The sequence below is a fragment of the Mustela putorius genome, unplaced genomic scaffold, assembly GCF_011764305.1.
Source record: "Mustela putorius furo isolate JIRA1106 unplaced genomic scaffold, ASM1176430v1.1 tig00003834_pilon_pilon_pilon, whole genome shotgun sequence".
NCBI lineage: Eukaryota > Metazoa > Chordata > Mammalia > Carnivora > Mustelidae > Mustela > Mustela putorius.
Window position 1 is genome coordinate 34,903,332 of NW_025421987.1, and position 14,832 is coordinate 34,918,163.

The 14,832-nt window shown below is 41.9% G+C and overlaps 1 protein-coding gene across 1 annotated transcript in view; it reads right to left on the reverse strand.

The window, feature by feature from the left end:
- Positions 1 to 12,832, reverse strand: part of MORC1 (MORC family CW-type zinc finger 1) — a 183,062-nt gene extending 170,230 nt beyond the window's left edge. The window contains exons 1-3 of the mRNA XM_004769143.1: positions 12,768 to 12,832; positions 8,408 to 8,461; positions 5,740 to 5,774 (exon numbers count right to left, since the gene is read on the reverse strand). Of these exons, the coding sequence (XP_004769200.1) occupies positions 5,740 to 5,774; positions 8,408 to 8,461; positions 12,768 to 12,832 (154 nt within the window). The remainder of the gene's footprint in view (positions 1 to 5,739; positions 5,775 to 8,407; positions 8,462 to 12,767) is intronic.
- Between the last annotated feature and the right edge of the window lie 2,000 nt (positions 12,833 to 14,832).

The window sequence follows — 14,832 nt, forward strand, 5'->3', positions numbered from 1 at the left end:
AAAGTGTACAGTGGAATGAACTGTGGCATATGTACATACTCATGAAATCATCATCACAATCAAGGTAGTGAACATACCCATCACCTCGGACGTTTCCTCAGGTCACTCTACAGTCTCTCCTTTCTGCCTCCTTCCATGCCCATCCCCCCCACACCAACCTCAGGCAGCCACTGATTTGCTAACTCTATACCTATGATTCAGTTGTAGCACATTTGTTAAGTCAATGGTCACCCCTGATCAACATTTCAAAAGTCAAATAGTGTTCAAGATAACCTGTAAATAAATATATAAAACATATACCTAAGCTTTCCAGGTTCATAATTTTATCGTCACATGCCCACTTCTAATTCCCTATCACCCCCACTATTTCCCTTCCTGTCTATAAGCACTTTGGATCTTCCCTACCAATTCATTTTCCCAGTTCTTCTCTCTGCCTGGTCCTCTGGAGTGCTTACCTCAACTCATGTATCAGAATATTCCTCCCCCACTTTGCTCTGAGCAAACCCCACTATTCAACAAAGGGAACAAAGAACTCTTGTGGAGTTCTTTGCCAGTGAGGTGGTTCTCAACTGTGGCTGAACATTTTAATCACATGGAGATACTCCAAATTAACTGGTCTTGGGTGAGGCTCAGGAATAAACATCTCCCCCAATTATCCTACTGTGTATCAGCACTAGGAACCACCTGATCCAAGCCTTACGTGGCTCTGTACAGATTTTGCAGCTCTTGGGATAAAGTCCCCATGTAAGGAACTTGCAGAAAGAAGGGAATTTCTTTGGCGAAAAGGTGGGAAAGACTCAAAATTCCCAAGAGACATATACAGTGCTTACTTTTTCTATAAACCCAAGAGAGGAACTACAAACAATCATAGCCTCAGAATGTAATATTCCCCTACTATCCATGCTGAAACTTGGTCATGTTTATTTCAATTCCTTAAAGCTAAGCATTCTAAATAAATTTCCATTATCTGTCAAATACGCATGTCTAAAACACACCCCAGCACCTTCTCCCTCATCAGACTTAACTTCCCCTTCTGATGTTTCCTGTTTAATAAATGTCCACCACTCTGCCATTAGACTTCAGCTCCCCAAATCTAAACCTCAGGATTGCCATGTCTTCTCAATTTCACCCCCCTAATGCCTTTCAAGTTTGAGCACATTCTCCATCACCATGACACTGTCCTAGCTCAGAAAACCATCATCTGCCTTCTGAATTACAGCAACAGCTGCCTCACTCCTTGTTCCTGCTAAAAGCAGAGTGCAGACCAGTATGCATTTCACAATTAATTTTATGTGTCAACTTGGTTAAGCTCTGGTACCCCGCTGTTTGGTCAGACTTTAGTCTAGATATTGCTCTGAAAACATTTGTGGATATAATTAACATTTACAATCAGTTGACTTTAATAAAGCAAATAACTTCCATAATATGGGTGAGCCTCATCCAATCAGTTGAAGGCCTTAAAGGCAAAGACTGAAGTTCTTCAAAGAAGCAATTTTCTGCATCAAGACTGCAACACAGAAATTGCGCTTGAGTTTCTAGGCTGCTGGCCTACCCTGAAGATGAAGAACTTGAGAATGCAACACAAACTCTTAGCTGGATTTCCAACCTGCCAGCTGCCCCACAGATTTCAAGTGTGTCGGCCTCCATCCCACAGTCCTGAGTCAATTCCTTAAAATCTCTCCTTCTCACCCTCCCCAGACACTCTATCAATAGCTATAGATGTAGACAGATACAGTTATATACCAATATAGCAACACACGTACATATCTACAGTGGAGGGAGACAGATCAGATCTGTCCATCTATCTGTCTGTCTACCTGTCTGTCCATGTAGCTATCTCGTACAGGTTCTATTTCTCTGTAGAACTCTAACAATTACACTCTTCAAGCTCACCTCTTGTCATTCCCTCCCCACACCCATACTGCAAACTTCCACTTCCATGCAAATATTCTCCTTAACTAACCTTGAACATCACAAACATTTTTGCAACTCCATCGGTGTTCTATGTTCTCTCCAAATTCAAGCCCCTGCATATGCTCCCCCTTTTCCCTTTCTGCCCCTGATTCACCAGGTGGAAGCCTATTTCCCCTATAGATCTTTAGATCCAGTAAGGTTCCTTCTAGGACAACTTCCTCATTCCCACACATCACAGGAGCCCACAATGAACATTTTCTTTGTACTTTGTGTTCCCCACTTTCTTATGTATCTCTTTATCTTTCAAACTGTTGGCTCTTACTTTTTAAAACACAGTAGCCTCAGAGGTACGGTGAAAGCTAAGGGCCCTCCACCCATGAAAGTGAAGATATACAGTGTATTTTCTACAGACCCCCACACTAGGATGGGGTCTTTCTTAAGAGCAGGCACTGCATGCTCAACACTTAACCTAGTGCCTGCCACTTGCTAAGCACTTAAAAAAAATTTTAACTGCAAATCCACATTTACTAGAACCAATACATATGAACAGATAAACAACAATGGCCAAACATGTTTAGTTTGAACTTTATGGTCCTCCCTCAAGTTACCTGAAGAAGACTTAAGATTGAAAAGTAGGGGCACCTTTGTGGCTCAGTGGGTTAAGCCTCTGCCTTGGGCTTAGGTCATGATCCCAGGGTCCTGGGATGGAGCCCCGCATCAGGCTCCCTGCAGGGAGCCTGCTTCCTCCTCTCTCTCTCTCTGCCTGCCTCTCTGCCTACTTGTGATCTGTCAAATAAATAAATAAAATCTATTTAAGAAAAGATTGAAAAGTAATTCAGGGATTTCAGTAAATAATCTGAAGATTGGCTCAATGCTTAGATTAATTAATTATCCCCATATCAATTCTATCTATTGCTGTATAAGCCCTGACCCTGGCTTATTACTTTTTAAAAAAAAATCGATTTGCTAAGTTGATAGCCATATTGTGATTTGCAGCAATAAAAAATTTTATAACATGAATAGGTACTTTTCTATGAATAGGTAATTTAAAACCAAAAACCGTAAGTTCAGTTTTTCACAAAACACATAACCTAAATAAAGAAGTGCCATTCTAAAGTCAAATGGCAAAGACTGTGTGTGTGTGTGTGTGTGTGTGTGTGTGCGCGCGCACGCGCATGCCAATTGCTAGAGAAAATTGGGGAAATGAGTACAGCCATGCCCTGCTGGTGTTCTGCTACAAACCTAAAAGAACATAACATGTGAATTCCAATGACATTTGTTGTGCTTTGTGATTCTGGATCATTCTTCTCAACCCTTCAACCCCTCATCAATAATATGTGAGCTCTGGGGGCACCAGGGTGGCTCAGTCAGTCAAGCTTCTGCCTTCACCTCAGGTCATGACCCCGGAGTCCTGGGATCAAACCCAAATCAGGCTCTCTGCTCAGTGGGGGGCCTTCTTCCCCCTTTCGCTCTGCCCCTTCCTTCCCCCGACCTCATGCTCATTCTCTCATGTGCTCTCTCTTACACAAATAAACAATATCTTCAAAAATATATGCATGTGTGCTGTGAATGAAATGCAGCTTAAATCTTTTCTCCTTCTCCATTTCTAGGACCACTTCCTTAGTTCCAATTCTCACGAAATCTTCCATAGGTCATTTCCATAGCCCCACACCCCTGCATACCCATCATTGACACTTCTAAGGATCACCCTGCATGCTATGGCTGGAGTAACTTTCTTTGAAAAGGGCACATTTCTAATTTGCCAAATGATATTGCTCAAAATTCTTCAGCAGTCACCGTCTATAGAAAGAAACCTTAGCATGGCATTGAAGGTGCTCATCTCTTTGGCTCTAACAATTAGCTTTATCAACCTGGCCTACTCATTGTTTTCTGACTGCTTTTTCTCCAAATACCTACACAGTTCGCTCCCTCACCTCATTCAGGTCTTTGACCGGACACCACCTGGTTAGAGAAACTCTCCCTGTTCACATCATGAAAAACATACACCCTGCCCATTGCTCTTGGTTCTCTTCTCCCACTTTCTTTTTCCTTTTAGCACTTTTCATTGCCTGGTGTATCATTTGTTCACTTCCTTACTGTCTCTCTCCCCCTCATGAGAACACACATTCCTGACAACACGTATTTAGTCACACATGTGGCTCTGTGCTCTATCCCTAGCACCTGGTTCATTCATGACAGACACTCAATAAACTGTTATTGAACCAATGAATCTCTAAAACGATCTACTTCCATTCTCTTTCTCACAATAATTTCTCAGACAGGGATATTCTTTTTTTTTTTTTTTTTTTCCAAACACTACTTGACAAAAACTACATCTATATGTTAGGCCCTTGCTCTTTAACATGAGGTATTCTTTCTTTGTGTTCCTACCATACTTTGAGCCTCTCCTGGGCAAGAAACACTTATTCTATCTTATACTACCTAAGGGGATATATAAGGGAAGACCACTTTTTCACCACTACTGGTATTTCCTTCCATGTGAAATGGAGTGACATTAATATTAGTAGAGGTGCCCTTCTCTGTCCCTTGACTCACTTCTCACTCATCTGACTGGAAACCTAGGGAAGAATCATCTAGGGAGGCTCAATTCAGATCTTTCTAGCTCTCATGTTCCCTCCTGGGAATGAGCTGCCTGCAGAGTGCATGAGCTCTGCTCGGCTCACTCCAAGCGGACCAGTGTTGAGGGGAAGCCTGACTCCACAGGTTGGGCAAGTATCTGATTCTGGGGTATGACCAGCAAATCCGTTGGATTTCTCACGCTAACCTCCACTTTTGAACAATAAAGACTGACTAGCATTTTTGAATAAATAATAAAGACTGACCCTCTTGACCTTCTCAAACTTTTCAGAACCTGAAGACTAGAAAGGGAAGAAAAGCGTTCATTTATTATGTTTTCTCAGATGTCTCAAGATGTCCATGTCTCTCTGCCTCATGAACCAGAAGCACCCACTTAACACGGGATTTCATTTTTCTTTTTTCTTTTTAGTATGCTTCACGCTGAATGTGGGGCTTGAACTCACAACTCTGAAATCAAGACTTGAGATCAAGAGTTGGATGCTGCACCAACTAAGCCATCCAGGTGCCCCACAGGATTTTAAACACTTAACACAAAAAATTGATTTGAACTGTGCTGCTTTTTATTATAAATACAGATTGACATCATGGACCATATATTCTTGCCTGTGACCAACAGCCAATGTTTACAGGAGAGCTGACAGAATCAGGGTTGGGGATCAGTTTTAACACTGCAGACATTTACCCAGGCAGTACTTAATACAAGACTGGATCTCAAAACCTAAATTCATCTGCATCATATTCTAATGAAATGAACTATTAAGTACAATAAGTATTTGATGACTAAAAATGAAGTCAGGGAAGAAAACATACCTTGCTTGAATTTTAGAGCCCTCAAACATTCATGCTTCACATTCACTTACACATTTTAAAACTGTGGTAAGTTGAGAATGATGTATATTTAATTATGGATAACCATTAAGTTAATGTGCTTTTTAAAATAAAACTGTTTTCTTGTGGCAGGCAAATTGACTGTTCCACATCACTCTGATACTTTCACAAAACCCTAGAAGATCTAATTTTGTAAATGGGTCCCCTAACAAGTGAACAATTCCACTCTCAGAGTATACTTTTCTCAACCTGGCTCCCCATAGGGTCACTGTACTCACAAAGCACTTAAATTACATTATAAATCTATAAAAAGTGCTTGATTTCATGAAATAAAATAAAAGCAAAATAACTACAAGCTTTTCCATTAGAAGGGGAAAAAAAGAAAACAAAAACACTCACCTGAAAATACATCAAGTCTTGCAGCCCCTGCATCTCTGGAAACAATATAAAAATATCACTGCTTCAATACGAAATTATGTTTTAAAAAATTACATTAATCTGAATTGCTTACGTGATGTATAACCTATTGTCGGATAGCAAATAATAGAGAAATCCACTTAAATTGCTTCAAAACAATTACTAAAATGTTTCACTCTACATTTATGTACTAAGACCTATGATCACTCATAATTTGAGAATGTTACAAAACCTGAAACTTGGAACTTTGAAAGAATAGATGGAATTTAATGGTAGTTACACAAAAGCTCACCAAAAATGGATATGAATATTTAAAAAAAAAACTAGTTGGATAATAATCCATAAATTGCAGACAGATTTTCATGTTATATTTTAGTTCCCCAAAAATGATAAGAAAAAGCAAATTACTAATATGTACCCTGTGATCACATATGTTTTTGAAGAATGTATATGATATGCATGTCCATATATGTAAGGAAATAAATCAAAACAGTGGTTTTCTCTAGATCGGAGGTTGGCAAATTATGGTCCAAAAGCCAAATGGGGCCCACTAACTGTTTTTGTAAATAAAGTTTTATTGGAACACAATCATGTCCATTCATTTACATATTGCCTAGGTGGCCTTCACAGCACAATGGCAAAGTTGAGTAGTTTCAACAGGGAACACACAGCCTGCACAGGGAGAAATATTTACTTTCTGGTCTTTTACAGAGAAGCATGACACATAACATGCTTCTGAAACATGACACCTCCCCTGTCATGTAATGAGATTACTGATGACTTTCTTTTTCTTATTAAGTTCTCAGTTTTCTACAGCTCATAGATATTGTGTATTTTCTAAATTATTTTTTTAAGAAGAAATCTCAGAAGAAAAAGAACAAAAGCCAAAAGAGCCTGGGTTCAGTGTGAGGGGTGAAGACAATGAGCACAGCGGCCTTAGCTGATGCAGCAGTAGAGGGGTTGAGTAAGGGAAGCTCAGAGTAGTAACAACCGCTGGGACTCTAACCAGGAAATTTGAGGCTCTCCCAAAACTTCCATCAATTCCAACCCGAAACTATACCAGGTAAGTCTGAGTAGGTACAACGGCTTGTTCTACAAGCCTTCAAAGTTGGCCTTAGCCAACTTAGCTCCTTCCTCTAGCCAATTGCTTTTATAAGCTCTTCCTTTATGGAAATTCGGGAGGCACTACTGCCATTTCTTGGAGCGTTTTCTGTGGCTCAAGTAAGCACTGAATCAAGTATTTTTAAGCCTCTCCTAATCCTTACCACAATCCCATGACACAAGAGTATCATCATCTCCATTATATACTTATACTTTATATAAAACACCATGCACATGATAGGTGCTCAGTAAATGCCACTGCTGCCCTGAAATGGAAGTTTTTCAAAGAAAGAGTTTCTTCATAGAAAAATTCCATGGAATAAGACAGAAAAATCATTCACCTCTACAGCATATTAAGACATTTTATAGGGGTACCTGCATGACTCAGTTAGTTAAGCGACTGCCTTGGGCTTAAGTCATGGTCCCAGGGTCCTGGGATCGAATCCTGCATCAGGCTCCCTGCTCAAGAGGGAGCCTGCTTCTCCCTCTCCCTCTATGTGCCACTCCCTCTGCTTGTGCTCTACCTCTCTTGGTCAAATAAGTATTTTTTTTTTTAAAGAATGTATTTATTATAGCGAGAGAGGGAACACAAGCAGGGAGAGTGGGAGAGGGAGAAGCAGGCCTCCCTGCAAAGCAGGCAGGCAGTCCTATGCGGGGCTCGATCCCAGGACCCTGGGATCATGACCTGAGTAGAAGGCAGAGGCTTAACCACTGAACCACCCAGGCACCCCAATAAAATATCTTTTAAATACATTTTATAATAAGCTTTATAGTTTAACCCTAGTACTTTCTCTCTGATCAGCTGTCGTATCAGGAAGAGGCTACCAACCATCTCTTCCTATACTGGCACATTTTTTGCCTGATGTCTACAATATTGTTTTAATATCCTCCAGTTTTAATTTTGACAACCACAGGAAACCACAAAACTCTTAAATAAAATTATAAAAACTAATTTCTTAGAATAACACAGGAACTTCATGAAGACCTTCTTCATGAGCACAACTAAGCATCTTGCATAAGTCTATGAAAGAGCTTCATGTGATATCAATTATAAGCATCTGAGCAACCTTGGCAAACTCCAGTGTCTGCTGAAGACAGAGGAACTGGTTTGTCCAGGCTGGCTATGGGGACCACTGGGAACACCAGCATTGAAGGCACAGACTAGTTAGTCCCAAGAGCGCATCACATGGGCTATGCCACCTGAGCCCAGTGACCAACCTTGGGGCTGCTACTTCTAATCTTTAAAGAAAAAGCAGGAGGGAGGTGAGGGGTGAAGGCAGGGGAGGCAGATTTCTTGTGTGGCACCTCCTGTTTCTTAAACTTTATAAGCAATCCCTTCTTTGCTTCTTTTTCTTTATAATTCCCATACAAACTCACCCCGAGTCAAACAGGAAACAGGCTAGACTTGGTTAGAGGCCTGACAGTTTACAGATGCTGCTCTGAGAATTGTTTTATTGACTACATTTCTCTCACTCCCCTGGGTCTGAAGTCCATTTTTCTTTGCCAATCTCCTTCTACCACATAGGGGTGGTTTACAGATGAGCTTTACCTTGCATTGTCCAGCAATTCAGCCAGCGCTCCAAAAAGGAAACTGTGCGTGGTGCTGATGAAGAAAGAGGGAAAGCCAAAAGTTAAACCAACTCTGTAATGAGCATAAAAGCTTCAGGATGCATGCAGACAAACCTTCTCCGGCTCTGGACAGGTAATCAATTAAGGACTTATTCTAGAAACAACTTTCTCAGCACAGTAAAGATTCTGAAGTAGATGCGGTCTATTACAAAGCCAAGGCTAAGAACACGATTGCCAAAATAGCTTGTTTGTTTCTAATAAAACAGAGACTTCAAGGACCTTACTGTACTTACAGCAAATTCTGATGTTTTCAAATTGCTTCATAAGCATTTATTCAAGTTTTTTGGAGAACCTGTCATTAAAATTATATTATTTAAGGTCAAATTATTTCTGAAAGATCTTGATCAAAATCTTGGCACACTAGAAGGCCTTAAGGCTCCATCTGCAGACACAGTCACTGGCAGGGGACCCCTGTTTGTGCCACTAATCCTCTCTTCATATTTTTCTGAAGGCCCTTTTCTCCTCTCAATTACCCGTGGTCATTCTTCCCAGTACCCCTCATGCTAGGTCCTGGGTAACAGAGCACAGTAGACAGCCATCATTAGTAGCTGCCTGTGGGGGCCCACACTGGCTTTTCATTTCCTGATGTAGATATTTCAGTCAGCAACTCTATCACAGCATTAAGGGAAGATTCAGTCTGCAATTTTCTTTTTTATATTTAGTAAACGGGTAGCAGAAGCAGGAAAGACCCACTGATCAAAAAACATCTGCTCATTTGTACAGAAGAAAGATCATCGGCAATGTCTCTGAGATTCCAAAAACCTTAGGCCACAAGACAACACATTAGCCGAATGTTTCTTTCATTTTTAAGATTGATTTATTTTTTTTAAAGATTTTATTTATTTATTTGACAGAGAGACATCACAAGTAGGCAGAGAGGCAGGCAGAGAGAGAGGAGGAAGCAGGCTCCCTGCTGAGCAGAGAGCCCGATGCAGGACTTGATCCCAGGACCCTGAGATCATGACCTGAGCCGAAGGCAGCGGCTTAACCCACTGAGCCACCCAGGCGCCCCTGATTTATTTATTTTAGAGAGAAAGAGCATACGCTAGTGAGTGGGGGAGGGCATAGGGAGAGAAAGAATCCTCAAGCGGACTGAGCAGGAAGCCCAAGTGGGGGCTGGATCCCAGGACCCTGAGATCACAACCTAAGCCAAAATCAAGAGTTTGACGCTTAACTGACTGCACCAACCATTTACTCCTCCATTTTGGGGGAATTTTAAACTTTAAACACATGCTGAGGTGGGATCTCTTAACTCTAGTCAAGTTTGTAATTAAAAAAAATAAATACGACTGCTGTGAAAAGATGGCCTTCACGCAAAAGAAATCTGGAGTATAAAAACCTAAAATAGAGAAAAAGTGAAGGTTATATGCTTTACAAAAGGAGCACTTGAAACCATAGGACTTACTAGTGAATTCAAAATACATGATTTAATATATAAAAACTCAACATACAAACAATACCTTAGGAAAGTAACCGGGGTCATTCTGACCAAGAAGTGCCATAGAAGTTTCTGTTCTATTTCACTCAAGAGATTTTAACACACTGCTTGCCATGTGCTAATGTGGACCGATAAGGTCTTCACCATCTTGGGACTCAAGCCAGTGGGGGGATATGAAAAACATACAAGTAAACAGACATAGAGATGATATAGCAGATCACGATTAGATACCACGAGGAAAGGGTGATGGGGAAGAGTAATGGTAAGCAGAGGACACGGTGGTCAAGGAGAGCCTCTCTTCATAGAAGACATTTAAGCTGAGCCCTGAAGGCTGAGGAGAACTCAGTCTCTTGCAGAGCCGGAGAGGAAACTCTGCAGCAAGAGAAGCATCTTCAAGGACACGGATGCAGGAAGGAGCCAAGGAGGCCAGGAGGCTCTGGCTATGGCAAAACAGGGCGACGATGTGGAGATACAGGGTGGCCGGTCAAGCCCAGCCTTCTACTCCATGCTTAGGAGCTTGTACTTCCCCTACATGTGACTGGAAACCATAGTCATGTTTTAAGAAGAGTGACATATCTGATTTACTTCTTTAAAATCTCACTCTGCGGGGGGAGCCTGGGTGGCTCAGTAGGTGAAGTGTCTGCCTTTGGCTCAGGTCATGATTTTGGGGTCCTGGGAAGCTCCCTGTTCAGTGGGGAGTCTGCTTCTCCCACAGCCCCTCCTCCACTAGTGTTCTAATAAGTAAAATCTTTTTTTTTTTTAAGATTTTATTTATTTGACAGACAGAGATCACAAGTAGGCAGAGAGGCAGGCAGTGAGAGAGAGGAGGAAGCAGGTTCTCCATTGAGCAGAGAGCCCAATGCATGGTTCCATCCCAGGACCCTGGGATCATGACCTGAGCCGAAGGCAGAGCCTTTAACCCATTGAGTCATCCAGGCGTTCCAGTAAAATCTTTTTTAAGAAATAAAAAATCTCACTCTGGCAGCTCTCAGGAAAAATGGACCATCGGAGTAAGAATGGGAAACAGAGAACCCAGTTTAGAGGCTACATGGATTATCTCCCCAAGGAGACAGCAGCTGGTCTGGACTGAAGTCAAGGGCAGCGGCAATGCAGAGGAATGGATGAATCAGAGACATACAGAAGCGGTGAAGAGGATTTGCTGTTGAATTGGATATGGGAGCGAAATGAAGAGAAAAAAAAAAAAATCACCCCTGCTCTTACTGAGGGAACTCACAAACAAAAATCTCTCTGGTGAAGCTGAGAAGATGCCAATTTGTATCTGATTTTGTGGTTATTCCTTCAGACTGCTGTCACTTCGGTTACTAAGTTAGTGCACCACCAACTGATAATGAGATACAGGCAAGGGGGAACCCCGGGATGGGAGGCACCCTGGGAATAACAGCTGTGGTAATTACACAACACTGAGGCTGAGCAGGTTTCCTAAGATAAAATGCATAGTCCTTCCAGCATCCCACCCATAATTTTTCCTTTTTTTCTTTTTTTTTTTTTTAAGATTTTATTTATTTATTTGACAGAGAGAGCCACAGGGGGAGAGGGAACACTAGCAAGGGGAGTGGGGGAAGGAAATCGGGCTTCTCACAGAGCACAGAGCTGGATGCAGGGCTTGATCCCAGGACCTTGATCATGAACTGAGCTGAAAGCAGACGCTTAATGACTGAGCCACCCAGGCACTGCTCCACAGTAACTTTTCTTAAACTCGACTCAAAACTGCTATTTTGTCATTTGTCTTCAGTCTCAGTTAACCTTTAAATATTTGTTCTATCCTTTCCAGTTTGAGATTATTCTCTAGATTAAAAAGATTAAAAAAAAAAAAAAAGGAAACATCTGCCAAATACTGCCTATTTTACTTTGTCTTCTAGAAAAATTACATGCTTGTCCCAAGCAGCAAAGCTGGCTTTGCCTGGCATTCTTTACACTTTCTTTTCTGTGGTTTCAAACCTGGTGAATCCCTTGTATCAATCCGTACTTTTAGTAACTCCGGATTACTCAGAGACCAAAGCACTCACTGCTAGGCTGTGCTGTGTTGGAGATGACAGATGGAACAGGAAACCCCCGTCATCTGTCTCTGGGAACCTAAGTATCTGAAATTAATACCGGATGAGGCTGCAAAAGGCACCTGGTTCTGACAGAGAAGCCCAGTGCTCTAGCAATAACTAAAATGGGAGGATTCTATCCTGGGAGAGGTTACGTTTTTGCAAGGACACAACGACAAAGGCTGGAATCAATAAATACAAATTACTCTCTGGAGGGCAAACTTAATCTTGAAAGTATCAGTGCACTGGGCAGAGAAATCAAAAGCCATAGGCCAGGTTGGTAGAATTAGGGTTCCGCTAGCCCCCAATTAAATAGTTCGCTAAATGCGGGGACTTCTTACCACCTGGTGTTAATTTTAGAACAACAAAAAGGTTTATAACCTAGCCCAGAGCAGGGGCACCTGGGTGGCTCAGTTGGTTAGGTGTTGGGACTCTTGATTATGCTCAGGTCACGATCTCAGGGTCTTGAGACTAAGCCCCGTGTCATGCTCAGTAGCATGGGGACTCTGAAACTCTCCACGAGCACCCGCCCCCAACCTCCGCCCACAACTCCAGCATACTGGCTTGTTATTCTCCCTAAAAATAATCATAATCTGGCCCAGAATGGTATCTTTTCTACTTTTTCATTATTTTTAATGCAAAAACTTTTAAGTAAAATTTCCATAAATCGATGAAACCAAATTCTTTTTTTTTTTTTTTTGGCCAAATTGGGTATTTCACTAGGAGACAGACCAAACTCTTCTCCACTTGTGGGACCCTCCCTCGTTCAGGCTTCACCAGACACTCACGAATTGGCGTGGATGAAATCCAGATGCAGCTGAGCCCGCCGCAGAGTAGCGTACTTGTCACCCATGTCCTCGAACTCGACCAGCGCAGCCCTAAGACACACGGACCACCGCCTACCTACCGGTGGCGGGACAGCTGTACCCAGCCCTTGCCCTGCCCACGTGCTGGTCCCCACCCACGTCTTCTTCCCTGCCCACGCCCTCCTCCGCCCACGCTCAGGGCTGTGCACAAACACCAGCTCTGCAGACTCCCACTCCCCCTGCCGGTTGGAAGGTGAAGTTCACCCTGGGCTGTCAGCGTGGGTATCCGCCAAGGTTAAGTCTATTTATTCCTTGTCTTGAATAGATTCTTGAGCATGAGGCGTCTGAGCTAGACTTCTCTTTCCACATTGAGATTTATTTAACCTTCCCGCATAGTTGTTCTGTCATTCCCCGGATGGGAAATGGAGCCCAAGGCTAGGATCAGAATTTGATGAGAAATGATTGTGCACACGCGCGCGCGCGCACACACACACACACACACACACACACAAAGAATTTGAAGAGGCTGGGTCTGGAGGTTGGGGAGTATAGTGGAGGAAAATGGGTAGTTTTCCTTTACTTGCATTAGTTTGTTACACAGCACCAGAGGTGTTTGTGTTCTAACCCATAACTTACTTTCCTGTGTTTCTTGGGTTGAGACTGTTCTCTCCCATCAAAGAAGTAAGGAAGAAAAGATCAGTGAGAGAGAAAAAGGAAGGACTAAAGGTGGTCAGAACAAAATTTGGACTTTGCTGTGATGTGGAGGCTTGTGTTTGTGAGAAACTTTCTCACCTGTCAGCTGATAGTCAACTCTTTTATGTGCTGGCCCAGCTCCAAGAACAGACATTCTGTACTGTTCTATAAGATAGAGCTGGGCAGGTAAAGGTTCAGGGGAATGAGGGGGTGGGGGTGAATGTAAGGAAGAACTATGAGCACAGCTGTCCAAATGCTGTTGCTCACAAAGCACTGAGTTCCAAGTCACAGAAACCCCAGATGAAATAGCACCTGTCAAAGATGTTTTCTGGGATGGTCCTGGTAGTGATGAGAAATTAGAGTTAACCTAGTTAACCTCTAAAAAGTGTTCAGATTCATTCAATCTAGGGCTATATGACTTGCAAACTAAATTAGTTCAATAGCACTTGGCAGCGATTTTGTGACCGTTTTGAAATCAGAAATAAGTGTCTATTGAATAAAGAACTTGAACTAGATGTGTTTGTGATTTCCAGGCATCATATAAGCAATGAGGTCTCAAAAAAGAAAAAAAAATGTCAGTTTTGGGATAATCATTTTACTTCTAAAGAAAGTAGTTTATCAGCTACTACATTTATAGGAATCAGGAGAGGAAGAGAGAATTTGAATGACAACCCAAAGGAACATGATGCTCTACTTTAATTTGAAAACTGGAAGTAAACATAAACATTTCAAGTAATTTCCCTGATTGCATTTTTGTTTTAACAGTGGCTGACATGGTGGTATTTTGATAGGAAAATTCTCTTTACTAAGCAACTTGAGCTATCTTTCCAATTTCTCCTTCCATAGAACTTCAGACATATGATATTTATTTTCATTTTATGAACAAGAAAAGCTTGACAAGCCTCTTCTGGATTTATTTTACTACCCCAATTTCCAGCTGCTATCTCAAAGCAATTTACTATTGGGAGGGCACTGGGGCCACTCGTCTGTAATTAGTAAAGGCTGTAATATCTAATTTCTACCAGAGGGAAGGGTGTGATTATCATAGAATCAGGTCTTCTAATAATATGAGAGAAGCCCTCCTACAGTAAGTAGCCAGCCCCAAAGCACTAGAGGCTTCTGGTTGGCCTGGATAGCAGGCATTCATGGGGAATCTGTTAGATATGCTAAAACAGAGACCTGAGAGTTATTGCACACAACCCCCAAAAGTCATTCCTCTTCACCATTTCAACTCCACCTAGGCACCCTCCAATCATAAAGGTAAATCTTGCTCCTCTTCCAGTATACTTTTGGAATTCTTTATCTTAGCCACCTCCCTCAATCCTGCCTCAAGATTCATTTTAACATCATTTTA